We start from the raw sequence: 16,869 nt of genomic DNA, 5'->3' as shown, positions 1-16,869 counted from the left end.
GGCGGTTTCATTCCGGGGGCGGAACGGAGGGGCGGGGCGGCGGGCGGAGCGCGGCGGCGGCGGCGGAGGGAGCGGGTGCAATGGCGGGGCCCCTGCTGCAGGCCTGGGGCCTGGGGGCGGCCCTGCGGAGCCGAGCCGCTCTCCGCCCGCTGGGGCTGCTGGCCCCGCCGTGCCGGGAGCTGGCGGGGACGGGATCGGGAGAGGCGGCGCTGGAGGAAAATCCCTTCTACGGGAAGTACCGGCACAAAATCCAGGAGCTGAGGAGGTGCGGGGGAAGCCGGGCCCTGAGGGGAATGGCGGCGGGGGCCGGGCCCTGAGAGGAATGGCGGCGGGGGAGGGCCCCGGAGGGGAAGGAAGGGAGCAGAGAGGGTGTGGGTGTGCTGCTTTTTGAGGAAAAGGAGTTGCTGCGTTTTTATGGGAGGGGGGAGGTAACTTTTAGCTTTGTGCCCTCCTGAGGAAATTGATTTAGGTCAGATGCAGACTGGAAATTCACATATATCGCTACCAAGTCAACAAGAGAGTCATATCCCAACATGTTCGCAGAATGGTAGGGGTTGGAGGGGACCTTCAGAGATCATCTAGTCCAACCCCCCTGCCAAAGCAGGGTCACCTAGAGCAGGCTGGACAGGAACGCATCCAGGTGGGTTTGGAATATCTCCAGAGAAGACGACTCCACAACCTCTCTGGGCAGCCTGTGCCAGTGCCCTGGCACCTTCAAAGTAAAAGAGTTTTTCCTCATGTTGAGGCGGAATTTCCTGTGTTCCAGCTTGTGCCCGTTGCCCCTTGTCCTGTTGCCAGGCACCACTGAAAAGAGTCTGTCCCCATCCCCTGGGCACCCGCCCTTTAGATATTGATAAGCATTGATGAGATCTTCTCTCAGTCTTCTTTTCTCCAGGCTAAACAGACCAGGTCTCTCAGCTTTTCCTCGTAAGAGAGAGATTCCGTTCCCATGATCATCTTCTTAGCCCTCAGCTGGACTCTCTCCAGTAGTTCCCTGTCTTTCTTGAACTGGGGAGCCTAGAACAGCACGCCAGACTTGGCCTTACCAGGCCAGAGTAGAGGGGGAGGATGACCTCCCTTGACCCGGTGGCCATGCTCTTTTTAATGCACCCCAGGAGACCATTGGCCGCCTTGGCCACAAGGGCACATTACATGGTCAACTTGTTGTCCACCAGGACTCCCAGGTCCCAGCTGAACCCTATCAAAGTTCAGCTTGGTAAGAGATAGTTTTACTAATAAGAAGTTAAAATTTTAAGTTAAGGACACAAATCAGAACCACGGTAAACATTTTAAAAGTCCAAATGACATTAATCACGTTACCCAGTTCTGGTAACCATCCCTTTTCTGATTCAGATCCAGTCCAGATGTGTTTGAATCCCGTATGGAAAAAAGAAATGAAGTGAAAAAGCAGCCCGTGGGATATTCCAAGCAAGGAGAATTTATCAAATGTATGGAGGAAAAGGCAAGGCCAATTTTCTTTGTAGTTAACATATATTAAAGCTATAATGTCATTTATATAAGATTAGCGTAACGCTACAAAGATACAGCATTCCTGTTAGTAAAGAGCGCCAGAATTTCTCTCTCTGGTGGCTAAAAATATTATTCTGTATTCCAGTGTATTATTTTGCTGTACTTTAGGCTGTAAATTTTGCGCTTGAGGCCTTATTTAAGTGTTTAATTAGTTCCAGATTAGTTTGGCCAGATGGAGTGACGTGATCTTGTATTTATTATTTTGTAGCAAATGAAAGCAAGCTGTTCAATAATATTGGATCCAAATACATAATAGTTTGGTTTAATCCTTTCTGGTCTTGAAATTCATAATTCACATTGAGTTACTCACCTTCTTATTCTCCTAATCAATATTTTATTTTAATAAAATGCACTGCAGCAATCTCTAAGTATCTTAAATTTGAGCTCATACTCAGGACATCTTGTCAGCAGGCATGTTATTATGCGTGGAAGGGAAGGCAAATAAATGGTATTAAAACATCAGCTATAAAAAGTAAAGAAGAATGTTTTCTTCTAGGCAGAAGGCTTGGGCACAAAGACATCAAAGGGAGGCTTCACAAAAGATAAGGTAAGGGAAACGAACCGAAGTGTTAGGAGAGGACTTGCTGGCAAATCATGGATGTAGATTAACTTGTATTGCTACCATCACTGCTTCAGCCTAGGGCTTTTTGAGATAAAATTAATGTTCCTGAGGCTGCATTTGAATATAAGGTACTCATTTACTATTGGGATCACTTCCAAATCTTAAAACTTGTTGTTTTATTTTCCGGTTCTTTCTCTCTTGACATCTTGGAAGTTCCTGCTTGTTAAAGGATCTGTATGGAATGCTGACAGCAATAAATTGAAAGGGTTAAGCTGCCTTTAGAGCATTTCCAAGGATCAGCCAGCAGAGGGACAAGAGAATGGTTTTGTTCTTTTGCGTGCTTGTGTTTTGGCAAACTTTCTGTGCAAATCTGCCAACAGAGCCTGTGTCTGAAGGGGAAAGGCTGCAGCTCCTTTTGCAGCTTCAGTAGAGATCTGCACAACTGGAGCAAAGTATATGCTGTTTCCTGACAGATCTCTTCTCTTCTCCCTCAGTGTGTAAATACACTTCTCGGTGTGTTACTACTTATGATTTATTAGTTTCTTTGGCAATTCAGAGAACTAAGTCACATTGTAAATTGAATTAAGTTGCTCCAGCTTGATTTTGTTCTCTGTAATTGCATCCATTCATTCTGGATTCTCACTTGAATCAGAGAACAGTCATCATGCCAAATTCCTTATGATTTCTCTTGCAGACGCTTGATTCGATTCTTAATGTTGAGATGGTGAAAGAAAAATCAGCGGAGGAGATTAAACAGGTGATGGATTTAAATGCAATAAAGTTTGCTCCACATCTGTGCTTAATAGCAACCTACATGCAAGGGTGGAAATTTTACTTAGACTGAAAAACAAAACATGGCTATGGATGTATATTTATAAAAAGCACATTCACGTACACATCAATAGTAGAAGATACAGTTTTCTCTATATAGGTAAATCCACCTAGGATGTAGCTGCCTGATGAATAATACATCTGGACTTGATCACTCAAAAACTGTCTCTGTTGTAATTCTTATTGTTGCCATTTAATGTGTAGCAGTTGAATTGGCATCGGCAACCTCCTGTCAGGTTTGTAGCCAGGTAAAGGGAAACCCGAGCGGTAGCTCATGTGGATTATGCTACATCTGTTTTGCAGGAATAATAATTAAAAAAAAAAGCTTCTGTGACCTTGTACCTTTGTTTGCATTATCTGTCATTCAAGAGCCCGTGGACTCATACTAAAGTCAGTTAGAGTAAGAAGGAGGTGGGTGGTTCTGTTTGTTTGTTTGAAGAACAGTGTGAATCAAGTTATTCTCCCTAATACCTGCTTGGCTTTGCACTGTATTCCCTTTTATCTGGTTACAAGTCACAGCTGTTGCACATTTCTGCTGTAGCTTGAGTTGGATCTGCTATTTTTTTTTCCTTATCAGACTGTATGCCAAGAATCTTCATCTAGGCATGATCATTTAAGGGGGACAGCACATACAAAAGAGCCTTCTGGCATGACTTAGAGAGCAGAAAACCAGCTGCTTTCCTGATAGCTTGAGAACATTATAGAAGTGGTTATGTGCTCTGCAGGGCATTGCGTGCAACCAGTTATAGCAGGGAGTGGATTTGATAACTCAGGAATTTCCTTCAAGTTCCTCTGTTTCATTGATTAAACATTTTACTGGCGATGCTTATTAGTTATGTAGGACTGGGGAAGGGCAACTGAAAAAGTCCTGAACTCTGGGCTTTTACATGTACTTGTCCATTTGTTAAGGACTTTGAGCTTTTATGCAGGTATTGCCACCCTGCTGTGGTGAAGAAAAAGATTGTGAACAGAGGAGCATTATGCAAAGTCTTGTCTTCCTTTGAAAATGTTTTGTATGTTCTTTATTAAAAAAAAACCAACAAAAAAACCAAAAAAAAACCCCACAAAAACTCAAACCCTCTAGAAATCATTAAATCATTAGTGTTGTTACTGGGAAAAATGTAAGAAGCACTCCTGATGGCTAGTTAATCTTGAGCCACCTCTGAGCCCACTGCTTATTTATGTTTAGTTGAAGTCTGTTGTTTGGTGCAAGTACTCTGGAATGTTGGGAGAAATGTATTGCATTAGCAGGAAAGTCAGTCAGGCTTGATTCAAGAACGACTCCTCAGAGTGCTTACAAAGGTTAGTTGACAAATGGTATTCTTTTTAAAACATTTAATGTTACTGCTAGGTGCTTGATTTTAACTGCATCACATCTCTTTTGTTTCCTACAGATTTGGAATCAGTATTTTTCTGCAAAAGATACGGTTTATGCTGTTATTCCTGTAAGTAGTTCCCTTGTAGTTATGCACTTGAAAGGCCAGTGTGCAAAGCTTTCCTTTCTAACTGTGATGCTGTTGCTTTTAAAAGCAATCATTGAAGGAAAATGAGGTTTCAAGAACAAACTTTCTTTCCGGATTGAGTGATCTTACTGCCCCAAATAAAGGCTTTTGTTTACAAAGATGTGTATCCCTTTTTTTCCCACATCAGTCTCAATAAAGCTAGCACCTTTTTCTGCACAGCTGGCTTGAATTTCATGGCATTTTTTATTATGACTATCCAATACTCTTTGCAGGACTCTAGTATCTATTAAGGCAGCATTTGTATTTTCAAATAATTTTGTCTCAGAGTCGCTCGTTTCTTTCCCCTCTTCCCTGCAGCACGGACTGCGAAGTCAAGTTTAGTATGGCAGTGTTAGAGCATTTGACTAATAACTTGCATGTGGCTAATCACTTATGACTGACTTTCATACATTTAAAATTATTGGCAGCATGGTCTTTCATTGAGATTGCATGGTGCTTCCTGTGATAAAATCAAATTTCTTATTCCTGATAGCTTTACCAGATGTTAATTGTTGTTAATTTGCGTTAGGCTGAAGGAATTTTTCTCGCTTTTGGGTTTTCTTTTTATTCTTTGCTTCACAGTTGCTATGTGATCGTGATCTCTTAAATCTGTCTTTTCACGGCTGGGCACGAACTGTGTGTTCCTTGAGTTCTTGAAACCTCATTTAGATTTGGGATCTGATTTGCAATTGCACTTGGCCCTTTGAGCTGCAACTGAAGTCGATGGGAGGCTTTATTCTAAATGTGTGAAGTGCTGTATGCTCTGAAAATGGCAGCATGGGATTTGAAGTCAGGCAGCTTCGTGTTTCAGCTTTCCCAACATGTGGATGCTGTGAAAATGGTTTGAATTGCTACATTTACTGTAGCAGAGGGCCAAAGCCGGGAACTTCAGTTAAGATGGTGTAGGTCTTTAATTAGTGGGACTGGCACTGGTCTTTGGTGCGCTGTTTTAGAGGAGCTTTGGAAGTTTTTAAGGCTTTAATGCAAACCAGATCCTAGGCACATTAGGAAGTAGTTCATGGTGTCATCGGGGAAAGAAACTACGTCTTTTGCGAGAAGCTTTTTGTTGGCTGGAAGAAAGGCCTCACATAATTCTCCAGTGCTCAAAAGCACACATGAAGGAATTTTGTGTTGATGAATGGCGTATGTTTTCTTTCATGAACACTTTAGAGTAGGTATGAATATGTGGTGCTGGGAAGACAAGAGCAGGCAAAAGATTTGTGGGAACGCAGAGGGCACGTGAATGAGATTGCCGGGTTTCATCAGGGATGACCAAATAAGTTTGTGGTTTTAATAAGCAATAAGTATGTTATTTGAGTAAATATCTGTGCTGCATTTTAATACTGAAGAACAGATGACTGTGATGTAAAATCTACAATGCGAGGCCAGGGATATGTCAACTTGCTCAAGTGTTGACACCACATGGTGCAGTGGAGCTATTATTGAAAAAGTACATAAGGTAAGCCTAAAACGTGGGCCCCCCACCTCCAAGGAATAAAGCTTTGGATCCAAGGAGTTTGCTGCTGCATCTTAGAGATGGCATTGTTAAAACAGGATACCAATGACATTTAGGTAACTAAGAACTAAATGCCGTTTTCCATGGAGTCATTGTTAGCCATTGCTGCAGTGAGACCTTCTGTAGATAGAAGTTATACCCTGTAAAGGTTAATGAGATGATTCTGAATAACTTTGCATCCACGTTTCTATTATGAAAAATTGAATTTCTCTTTCCCCACAGGCAGAAAAGTTTGATTTAATATGGAAGAGAGCCCAGAAATGTCCATCGGTACGTATGGCAGAGACTCGCAATGCATGGATGTAGAGCTGTAATGCATTTCTCCTCTCTAAAGCCTAATTCATAAACTTTTGACCCTCCTGTATTCAGACTCAGCTTGATTAGTAAAATCTACGTGTTCAAATACTTGTCTTAGTGTTCAGATAAAAGCAGTGGTTATTCATACGCATTAAACCGTTTGATCTAGGTATCAGATATCTAGATATGAGACATAGCATTTAGTAACGAGAGCACAGAACCTCGCAGGGAAGGGATTTAGCTACATGCCTCCGGTTTCCATTAGTGGATGTCTTGTGGTCAGATCTCTTCTGTGCAGTGTTGTGAAGAGCCAAGCCTCGCAGGGCAGCCTCATTGATGTTCCTGCGTGTGTCTCCTGATTGCTTAAAGCATCCTTGCTTTAACCTGGATGAACTGCTGTTAGCTATAGCTATGTGTCACCATCGCGTTACGTTGTGTGTACATGGAGAAAGTGAATTCGCTTGTCTTATGGTTGGTGTGAGTTGCTCCTCCTTCTTTTTATGTTTGTTTACTGGCAGTGAAGACAGACAGGAGTACCTGGAAGGGAAAAAGGCAAGAAATCAGTATGTCAGGTTCTGTCCACAGAATGAGCTGAACCTTGTAATCTCTTAGTCTGCTCTTCCTGGTAATAAATGTGCGTAGCCATGCTTTCTTCACCACGCTGGTGATCTGTGATAGGTAAATATTGGTAAGCAAATATGAGTATTTGTGTGGAAGCCAAACTGGGTAGGCAGTATGCTGTGTAAACAATGCATCTCTGTCTCTATGGGAGTGTGAGTTGTCAACAAAGACTGTATGGCATGCAGTGCAAAATGGCGTAGTGTAAGTTTAGTTGCAGAGCATTGTAATTCAACAGCTGCGACAGGGGAAGGAAGGGGGGAATTGGGTGTGGTCAAACACTTTATTGCAGATACAGAGTAAACGCTCTGTGGGTTGTATCTTAGGTGTGCGCCAGCACAGCAAAGCGTAGAATACTGACAATGTTTACTATAGTTATTTCAGATAAGAGTGGATTCACAAGATTTGGGTTCACTGTTTCTCATGTGGGTTGGTGGGTATCTTGTAAGCTTCAATTAGAAGATTCCTGTGTGAATGAGCAGGTTGTTGCTTTGAGGAAGTTAAACTGCAAAAGAGCATAACAGCTAACAAGCTGAAGGTTATCTTTATGTGGTTTTGTACCACATGCTGCTTGATTATTTTTGTTTTCTGTGGCAAGTAATGTGTTCTTACAGCAATTTGTGTGCTGAAGGATGGACTTTGTGCAAATTTCACTGTCCCGAGAGAGAAATGAAATGCTTCACTCCTTTGTGAAAACAAAGTAGCTAGACATCACTGCATTGAGAAGAGTGCTTTTGTAGATCTGAATGGGAGACTTTACTGGATTGATGGATCAGTCCTGTGTATTTCACTTGGCAAGAGCAAGATGAAATATATCTGGCTTCCTGAGCTACTTGGAGCTTGGAATGTTATTTATAGCTTTAAGTGCGTTTCTGTACAGTGCATTGGCATTTAGTCAGGTATCCTGCTTGTTTTTCTGCTCCCATTTTGTCCATTTCCTTGGTGTGGGAAAATGAGCAAGTCCCTAGCTTATGGAGCCAAACAGACCGTAAATCTGTAGAGGGAAAATAGTTGCTACCTGTTCCAGAGCAGTTGGTGAAATTACAGGATTAAATACTCTGAATACTTCTTATCTTATATTTGACCATTTCTGCTGTTAATTTTCTAGAACTGAAAAAAAAGATCAGAGTCTGAATGTGCTTCACCGTCCTGTCCTTTCCTTTGACCTATCCTTTCCTTTGTCCTTTCCATATAATACTGATAAAAATATATGCCAACATACTTGCTAACAAAATAATACTGATAAGGTAATGCTGGTTTATTGTCTGCTTTGAAGTCTGGTTCGTGCTGTCCTGTCCCTCCTGGTGGGGCAAAGAAACTCCTTTTTCTGTTGTGGTTCTCTCGCTAAAGCATTTATGCTGGAGGCCAGTATGATACAGGCATCATTTTGTTCTATGAAAGGGAGAATTGGTTTTTTTTGTATCGTCTCTCTGTAGTTCCTGTATGCTTTGCCAAGAAAAGAAGGCTATGAGTTCTTTGTGGGGCAGTGGTCGGGAACAGAATTGCACTTCACTTCCCTAATAAACATTCAGGTGAGTGGTTGAAATAAAAAGTCCAAAAATGGCTTAGCATCCAGAAATATATAATATCAGGTTATTACAATATATAATATTTTGTAAATAGTTTAATGAACAGGTTGTCTAGCTTAACTTGAAAATAATTGTCAGGGAAAAACTGCCATTAATTATGGGTACTTAATAAATTTATGGGTACTAAGTGACGCTAATCTAAAGGACAATGAGGTAGAAGTCAAACAGTCTGAAAATAGAAGCAAGAGCCAAACTTTTTAGAACTGTTTCTGCAAGCTACTTAAAATACGAGTAGATGCTGTAAGATGAAATGTCTTTCTGGAAATTGCGGGTTCTTTTAAATGCAAAATTGTCTTTAGTCAAGAAAAAACTCAACCTAATTCTGCAAATCCCTTGTTTTCTGTAAATACCAGGAATAATGACCTTTTAATTAGAACTGGCCCTTAAGCCCTGAAAAATGACTGCCTCCGTAGCAGTCAATGCTCAAAAATTTTGTAGTCGAGCCTGCAAATCTGTAATAGAGCTGAAGTTCTTTATGGGATACTTATGGGATATTTATCTCCTTCAGACTCAAGGTGAAACTGCTCCTAGCCAGTTGGTCTTGTACCATTATCCTGAGCTGCAGGAGGAAAAAGGAATAGTACTAATGACAGCAGAAATGGACTCAAAGTTCTTGGTAAGAGAAATCTGTTCATTGGCTTTCTTCGTTTTATGCTGCAACTCCTCCTATAGTTTTGCATTAAAACCAAAGTAGAGGTCTTTAAAAGACCTAGTCCCAAAGAGTGGTCTTACTATATTTCTTTAGCCTAATATACTTAATACCAGGGAAACCTAGAAGGAAATAATCAGTCTGGCTGTCTGGTGATTTCAGGTCATTCGTTTGTTTGTTTGTTTGTTTGTTTTTTCTCCCCCCCGTGTATTATAGTTTATTGTTATAAAACAATAGAAATGCTTCTGGTTTTCTTATTAATGGAAGCAAATTCAAATTTAAATTATAGCTGTTGCTACTTGCCAACAAGTAAAACAGTGAAGTTTAATACTCCTCATCAAATCAGGAGACCTCCGGAGCTTTGTGTTAGGTTTCTGTGTGCCTTTGCTCTTCTCCCTCTGTGTGGGTGTGCTGTTATTTGCATATCTGTAATAGTACGGTGCTAGGACTAATAGCACTAGGGATTATACTGGTGGAACAAGATAACTAAAGCTTCCCACCTTTAACTGACCTACTTTGCACCAGTTCTGAAACTATGTGCAGGGGAGTCATTGGTAATGCGTGTGCCCTGTTGTATCTCAGTGCAAACAATCGATTTTTGCAAATAGGTCAACCGGAAGATGGGAAAGATGGGGCATCTCCAATGCCTTAGGGTGGCCAGGGATCATGAAAGACATCTTTGACCTCTGAGGTGTGTGCTCAGCAGGAGAGCAGCTTGTAGGCACAGTGCTTGAAGTGCCTAAGTAGGTCAGGAACGAGAGGGAGGTGGTTTGTTAAGAGATTTGCAAAACTAAGGTGACTTGGAGTAGAGTCATTTGATGAGTAGGACTGCAGCCTTTCAGCTGCTGAAGAGTCTTTTTCAAGGGGATACTCAAATACAGCAAAACCCGATGGTAACAAATGCTTTGTTTTAACTTGCAGGTGGTCCATGAAGCACAGTGCTTGGCGAATCAGGTGCAGCTTTTCTATGCGACGGATCGTTCCGAGACCTACGAATTAGTGGAGACCTTCAACCACAGATCTAGTGAATTTAAATATATGTCAGTTATAGCAGAGCTTGAGCAAAGCGGACTTGGACGAGAACTGAGACCTGCTCAGGTTTCTGACAAGTCGTAGAGCCTGACAAGTCATAGAGGGTGAAGAGAGCCAGCAGCAGGCAGGGGGTTTCCTAGATGGAGTGGTCCTGTCTCTTGTTTTAGGAATTTGGTTTGACTACAGAAAGGATCTGGAGACATCCTGGGAGTGTGATAGTCAAGCCTGTCTGGCACTGATGCAAGATGAGGACTTAGGCCATTTGAACAACAATAACTAATTGCCAAAATGGAGCCTTCAGTGCAACTTCATCAGAATGAGCAACTTTCCCGTCCTGTAACTCGCTGTTGCATGTTGTATTTTAGAAATCTGAAATAAAGTGACAGAAGGGGAGCTATGTAGTGGGCTATATTGACATCAGAAGAGAGGTAACAATCAATGTTTCTTCTCAGTAAAGGCATTTTAAATGCCCTCTGCCATTATAATTGCATGGTCCGGTGCTTTTTCATCGGTGTGGAATTGATACAGGCTTGTCCATCAAGAAAAGAGAATAGGACCGATGGTCTGAAACAGACTCCTCTTTGTTACTTTGTGTGTGAGGTTCCTTACACAGATGTATACTGTGGCCTGTGTTTTCCTCAAGATTAAAAAACAGAGTGACTAGATTTGTCCTGGGAAGTTTGTTCTTAACCGATACATTGATTTTATCCTGTTGCTGTGTTTCCGTCTTAGAGATGTTTTTCCTGAGTAGGATATTATAAACATGGGTTTAGTTTTGTATATTTTTGAATAGTGTAGAGGAATTATTGTATGCTTTACAGAATTATTTTTTTCTCAGACTGGCATCTAGTCAGCCAGCTCGACAAATGGTATTTGAAAAGGCAGAAAATAGCTCTTTTTCCCATTTCAGGAAAGGCACTATCCATAGTAAAAGCAAGATGGAATAGCGTAGTAACAGAGCTACAGCCACCAGCCGGCTTCTCAATTGTTAAGTGACAACTGATGAAAAAATGCATTGGTGTGAATATGCACAGCAGCTTTAACACGGCAGTGTTGGTAAGAATCTGACTTTTAAGGACTACAGCAGGTTTGGTTTTTCTAAAGCTATCTTCAACAAAAGAATTCCAAAGCATTTGTGCTTTGAGCTCCTCTTGTTTCCATTCCCAGCAGAGGCAGTGTGGCTGTGGACAAGGGCATGCTGCAGCAGTGCTAAGTGATGTGCAGCCTGTGCGTGGATTATCAGCATAACACCGCTGCACAGGTAGACAAGTAAACAGAAGTCAGCTAGGAGCTTTGCAGGAGCAACGCCGAAATATTTCCCATGTCCACATCAAATCCCTGGCACTAATTATCCGTTATGTCCAGGCCGTATCAGCCTGCTGAAGCTGGTAAGCGTTCCCTCCTTTGCCAAAGAAATGGAGGCAAGAAGGGTGTGCAACCCACCTGTCTGTTAGAGGAAAACGAATTTTTTGGGCAGGGCTGGTAACAGATTTTCTGTGCGACCCTTAACCATGACCTGATACAGAGGTTCGGTTAGTTATAAAGGGCTCTTACACAACCTGTTTGTCAGTGTAATTGTAGAAGCCTTTTGCTGTAATACTCGCTGTCACTCCATACTTTCTCAGCCCATTCTTTGGACACGAACAGTGTCCAGCGAAGCACTAAAGGTAGATAGTGAGGTTTTATTGTTGGGGTCTATTTCAGCAGCAACTCCTATACATTGAGTGTGAACTCTTGTCCATTCAGGGAATTACAGAATATTTTTACAAGAGGGCACGCTTTCTCCTGGGGCTTCGCTGCAAGAAGATGGTCTTGCTCCCTGGTAATGTCGTCTTTTTGTTTCCGATTGCGTTGGGTCTGTGAGTGTTATGCATAGCAGGGGAATAATCAGAGGAGATGTGGATAGGGCCGTTATAATCTGAACGGCAAATCACCTTTATTAAAGAGCCTTTCTACTTCTGTTTTGTAGCATTCGTGCTCCATTTATCATTTTCTCTTAGCTGAAATAAGGGCAGTTTTGATTCATTATTCACTTCCTGCTTTGAAGAAGTCAGAGGTGCTGCATTCATTTTTAAATCAGCTATAATAAGAGTAGTAGGCAACAGGAGTGAAATTCAAAGCTTCCAAACCTACACCTGAGCCTTTTTCTGAGCTTAAAAGACAAAAATCTCTAGTAAAGGCTGTGGCAGTCACACTACCTGTAATTTTGAGTGGTTTATTTTCAACGCATCATGTGATTAATCCCAAGCTAAGAACTTCTACGAGGGTTTAAGACAGAGAGAAATGTCAAAACCAAGAAAAGGAAACGTTTCTTGCATTGCTTGCGTTGGAAGGGTTTTTAAGTAAGACCCAAAAGGAAAAGGCAAAATTGATTGTACTGCATGCAACCATTTTCTGGCCCTGGCAGAGGTGGAATGGACTGATGGAGGGAACAAGGGCTTTTTTTTCTGCCTTGGAGTGCACGCCATAACGTGTTAACTCTTGTGTCAGGGTGAGACCACTTGGCACAGAAATGACTGACTTGGTGTCGGTGGTGCTGTATGGCGTCTCTCCGAGGAGCAAAGAGCTGGCTAGACTTGTACGTGCATGTGTGTGCCATAGTGGGGAGATAGCGGAGGGTTTATGAAGCTGAAAGCTGCACACCGGTCTGGGAAGTGTTCCCAGATCTGCTGCTGGGGACGGGGTTGGGAAAATGTTACTGCTGTGTTTTCTCCAGCAAGCCAGTCCGATGGACTGTGCCACTGAAACGCTGTTGCGAGCGGGGAAGCTTCAGACAGCTATTTCCTACTCTATTGCTGTATGATCTGTATACAGATTATAATCTGTATTCCTACAGATGATAACGTCGTGTAGGAGTACCGGTTGTAACAGCAGATGGCCCTGTAGTCTGAGATGCTGCACCATCAGAGCATCTTGGTCACGGACAACAGAGTTCGTTCAATATTCGGTGGCCCAGTTATAGGGTTGCAAGTTTGACAGGGTGCAAATACGCTCCCTAATTTGAAAAAGTGGAAACTCTTTAGTCCTTTTGGAAATGGATGTGCTAATGTGTGTGCTTGCGCTGCAGTTAGGATTTGAGCAGCACAGTGAGATCTGCTCTGACTGCTGCTGCGGCGGCGATGAGGCTGAAACTGGGATAAAGACCTGTAATAAAAAGGTCCCGGAGAAACTCCAGGCCTGATCCTCCATCCCACTAAATGCTTGCTGTAGGGGGGAGTAACTCAGCTGAAGAACTGGCCCCATAAACCATCCTTGCTGCAGAAATAGGCCAGCGTTCTTTTCGTGGCTGTGGGGCTTCTCCGGTGCCTGGGATGCACTTGTGCATGAGCTGCACTGGTGGCTGCCTGGCCTCGGCATGTCTGTAGGACACTGGATGCACGTAGGATCTGTGTCGAGCCTAAAAGTTGGTGAAAATAACGCTGTTAGTCTTGGCATGGGGAGAGGAGATGACTGTGAGACTTACGTGCTGTACTGCCACTAGAGGGAAGGTTTGTCTCCTTATTCTGAGCTACTGGCACACACACGGTTTGCAGGAGCCTGTCTGCTCAGCTTTGTGAGCTCCGGGTGAGTTTTGTGCTAAAAACCATTTAAATGCCCAGGCTGCTCCTGTATGGTCAATAACGTGGTGGGCTCCTCTGAGTTAGACCAACAGTTCCCCTAGCCTGGTATCCTAGACGAGCTGCCTTGGGGAGGGCAAACATTCCACTATAGTTTTCCATGTCGCTTTGCCCATTTCCAGCCATATGTGGGCCAGGGTCTTCACAGCTGAACCTGCTGCTGCAGGAGCCACCTCCTTCCCTCCTCCTGCCGCCAGTTGGGGGAAAGTCCGGGGCTAGGGATGTGGCAGCGGTTCCTGCTAGGAGTGGTGGAGCAAGTTTTGCAGCCAGAGGCTCTTGTTAGCACAAAAACCCGGTTTGCCCACCCACCGTTGTCATCCCGAGGAGGTGTACCCCCACGTCAGCAGGAAACCCAGAGCCTGGCTCGCTCCCCGGGGAGACACCCTGGCTTGTGAAACGTGGCTGTCGCAGCAATCAAGGAAGTGCAGATTGAAGGATGATGTTCTTACCCTTGCTTAAAATGCTGACTCCAGTGCTTTTTCATCTGCGCCTGTTTTTTTTTTTTTTTCTTCCCCTGTGCTTTAGAAAACAGCAAGACTCCAGTCTCCTCTGATCTGTGGCTGAGGAAGTTCCCATTCCCTATCTCTGAGCTTGCGCAGGAGTCGGTGGAGCAGGGAGGGGGAACCGGCTGTTCCTGATGCTGTGTAGCCAAGGCAGACTTTCCTGGGCAAGTCCTTTGCCTCTCTGGGAATAACCGGAGCAAACCCACTGCTCCCTTTGCTGTGTCTTGTGGTCTGCACAGGCACGTGGAGCCTTCAAACCCTGCCTGGGCACAAACGCCCCCCTGGCCAGTGGGGTGCCGTGCTGATGGGGTGCCGTGCTGATGGGGTGCATGCTGTTGCAGGGCATCTCATGGCCGGAGAGAGCCCGGCCTGGCACCGCAGCTGTTGGGGGGCTCACTGCACCGTCACCCCCCGGTGCAGCTGTGTCCTGCCGAGCCGTGCGAAGCCACGTCGTGCATTGGGCCTCTTTCCGTGACCGCCCGTAAGGTCCAAGGGAGCCATCCAGCACTCCGGGCTCGCTTCCTTCCCTGCTTCCTTCCTCCTGGATAAATTCAGCCATGCACCTGCCTGCAGGAGTGGGGCCAACCCCCCGTTTCCTTTCTCCGGGGCAGACAAATGCCCTCTTCACAATAACACATCCCTCCTGCCCCGAACCTGCCCCTTGGACCTTTTCCTCTCTCCCAAGCGACTCCTGCCCTCCCTCCTCACAGCTGGGACCCCAGGCAGCTCTGGGACCGCAGGCTTTCTGATCTGCGAGGTTTCCAAAACCCAGAGCCTCGTGCGAGGGGGAATCTCCCTGATTCTCCTCAGGAGATGCTGCTCGCTCCTGCAAACTTGCGGGGCTGCAGCTGATGCAACTTCAGCCCTCGTACTCTTTTCCTGGCCCCTCTCCTTTGGCTCCAGACCACTGAGGGTGGGAGGGACCCCATCTTGCCTTGAAGTATTTTGGCTCTATCTTGCCTGGATGTGAATCCTGGCCGTGAGTTCCCTCTGGGATCTTTGCTATAAGGCCAAACCCCCTCAGTTTTGGATTTGTGCCTGTTTTTTGCTGGGGTTTGAGTTGAAAATTTCCTCCTGGCTTGGCATTAGCTGTCAGGAATCACATCTGCTCTGCAGACCTCTGCCTCCTGCTCACGAGGTCTGAGGCCATTTGGTGGTTTCCTGCATCGCTTGGGGATGAGCGTGGACGCTGGTGCCTGCTGGGTCCTTGGGATGGAGGACAGCAGCGTTGCTCAGCCCTTGCTGGGTCTCAGGGCAGCTGTGACGCGCGAGTCGGGAGCATCCAGCGTTGGGGACACTCCCCAGGTGCCAAAAGACTTTGCAGAGCTGCTGCCACTGCCTCAACCTGCTGGAGCCAGGCATGGGGCTGGTTCCCCAGCAGCCTGGAGGAGCCTGCTGGGCTCCTTGGGCCAGATCATGGTTTTTGGGGGTGTTACTTCGACCTGAGACCATCTGCAATGACCATGAGGGATTTGCTCAGGAGGAGGGCCAGACTGATGTGGAAAAGGCTCTGCCTCCACCAAGACAGCCCTCAGGTCCTGGGGAGGATGTACACCCAGAGCCGAGCTTTCGGGGTTACAGCTGTTGTACTGAATTAGCTGATGATGGTGGTGGGAAGCAGCCAAGCAGATGAATTTGTCACCTCGTGCTTCCCTCCTGACCCAGGAGCTGAGTGTGCAGGGCACTTCGCCTCCAGGTTTTACCTTTTCTGCAGAAACATGCTGTAGGTCTGAGACATCTCAGCCGTCTCACGTTGCAATGGGTGCCAAGCACAGGTGAATCCTGCATGTCCTCGGTGTGTCCTTCTGTCACCTGGCTGACAACCTGCCCTTCAGCCATATCCCAGATGGGGACAGGCAGGAACGCAAGGGGCTGCTGGGGTGCACAAAGCCCCGATTCCCTCTGGTTCCGGCCAAAAACGATCTGCTACTGCCTGATGCTGTGGATGCTTCAATGTCCTCTTTGCTCCTAAGATGCTGCTGCAGGTGACAAATAGCTTCTATTGCACCTGCATGAAACCAGCGCAGGCAGAACAGATGCCGTGTAGGGCCTGGGCTGAGCTCCATCGTGGCCGTCTGCTCTGGGAGGCTGCTGGAAAACGGAGGGTGTTTGCCATCGCTGGGCACGTAACTTTATTTTCAAAGACCGTCTCTGAACATTGTTCCTCAAGAGCAAACCCTGGCGTCACCCGGAGCTGAGAAGCCCCGTTACGAGGGAAGGAATCCAGATCCTTCCAGGGGTGCACAGTCTCCATGGGGTCGGAAGGTAAAATCCATGGCCACAGCAGGGGAAGCCCGGCGGGGTTCGGGGAGGCAAACCTGAGCCCTCCTGCTTCGTGCAGCGGCCAGTTCCTCCCGTCGCCTCGGGCTGCTGGGTTTGTGGTTTCCTTTCTCACACTCCTGCTGCTCCTTTACCCCCCACCTCGCCCCATCACCGGCAAATGCTTGGCTGAACCTGAGCTCAACACACATTTAAGCAAAGCCGAGAAATGTTTCCCTCGCTACAACCGTCCCAGGGCCAAACAACTGGAGAACAAGTCTTATGAGGAGCGGCTGAGGGGGCTGGGGTTGTTCATCCTGGAGAAATGGAGGTTGAGGGGAGACCTCGCTCTCTACGGCTTCCT

The 16,869-nt window shown here is 45.4% G+C and overlaps 1 protein-coding gene across 2 annotated transcripts; it reads left to right on the top strand.

Moving 5' to 3' along the window:
- The first annotated feature begins 37 nt into the window (after window positions 1-37).
- Window positions 38-10,791, top strand: ATPAF1 (ATP synthase mitochondrial F1 complex assembly factor 1). 2 transcript variants are annotated; one of them, XM_054211394.1, is made up of 9 exons: window positions 38-265; window positions 1,354-1,462; window positions 2,027-2,077; window positions 2,787-2,849; window positions 4,318-4,368; window positions 6,164-6,211; window positions 8,293-8,388; window positions 8,954-9,061; window positions 10,016-10,791. In XM_054211394.1, the coding sequence occupies exons 1-9, from the start codon at window positions 81-83 to the stop codon at window positions 10,208-10,210; spliced, it is 906 nt and encodes a 301-aa protein (XP_054067369.1). In that variant the 5' UTR covers window positions 38-80; the 3' UTR covers window positions 10,211-10,791. The 2 variants fall into 2 exon arrangements, with proteins under 2 accessions (XP_054067369.1, XP_054067370.1); XM_054211395.1 differs by lacking the exon at window positions 2,787-2,849.
- The last annotated feature ends 6,078 nt before the right edge of the window (window positions 10,792-16,869 follow it).

Source organism: Rissa tridactyla, chromosome 8 (genome assembly GCF_028500815.1).
Source record: "Rissa tridactyla isolate bRisTri1 chromosome 8, bRisTri1.patW.cur.20221130, whole genome shotgun sequence".
Classification (NCBI taxonomy): Eukaryota; Metazoa; Chordata; class Aves; order Charadriiformes; family Laridae; genus Rissa; species Rissa tridactyla.
Note: the sequence above shows the minus strand (reverse complement) of the source record. Positions and strands in the feature narration are given on the sequence as shown.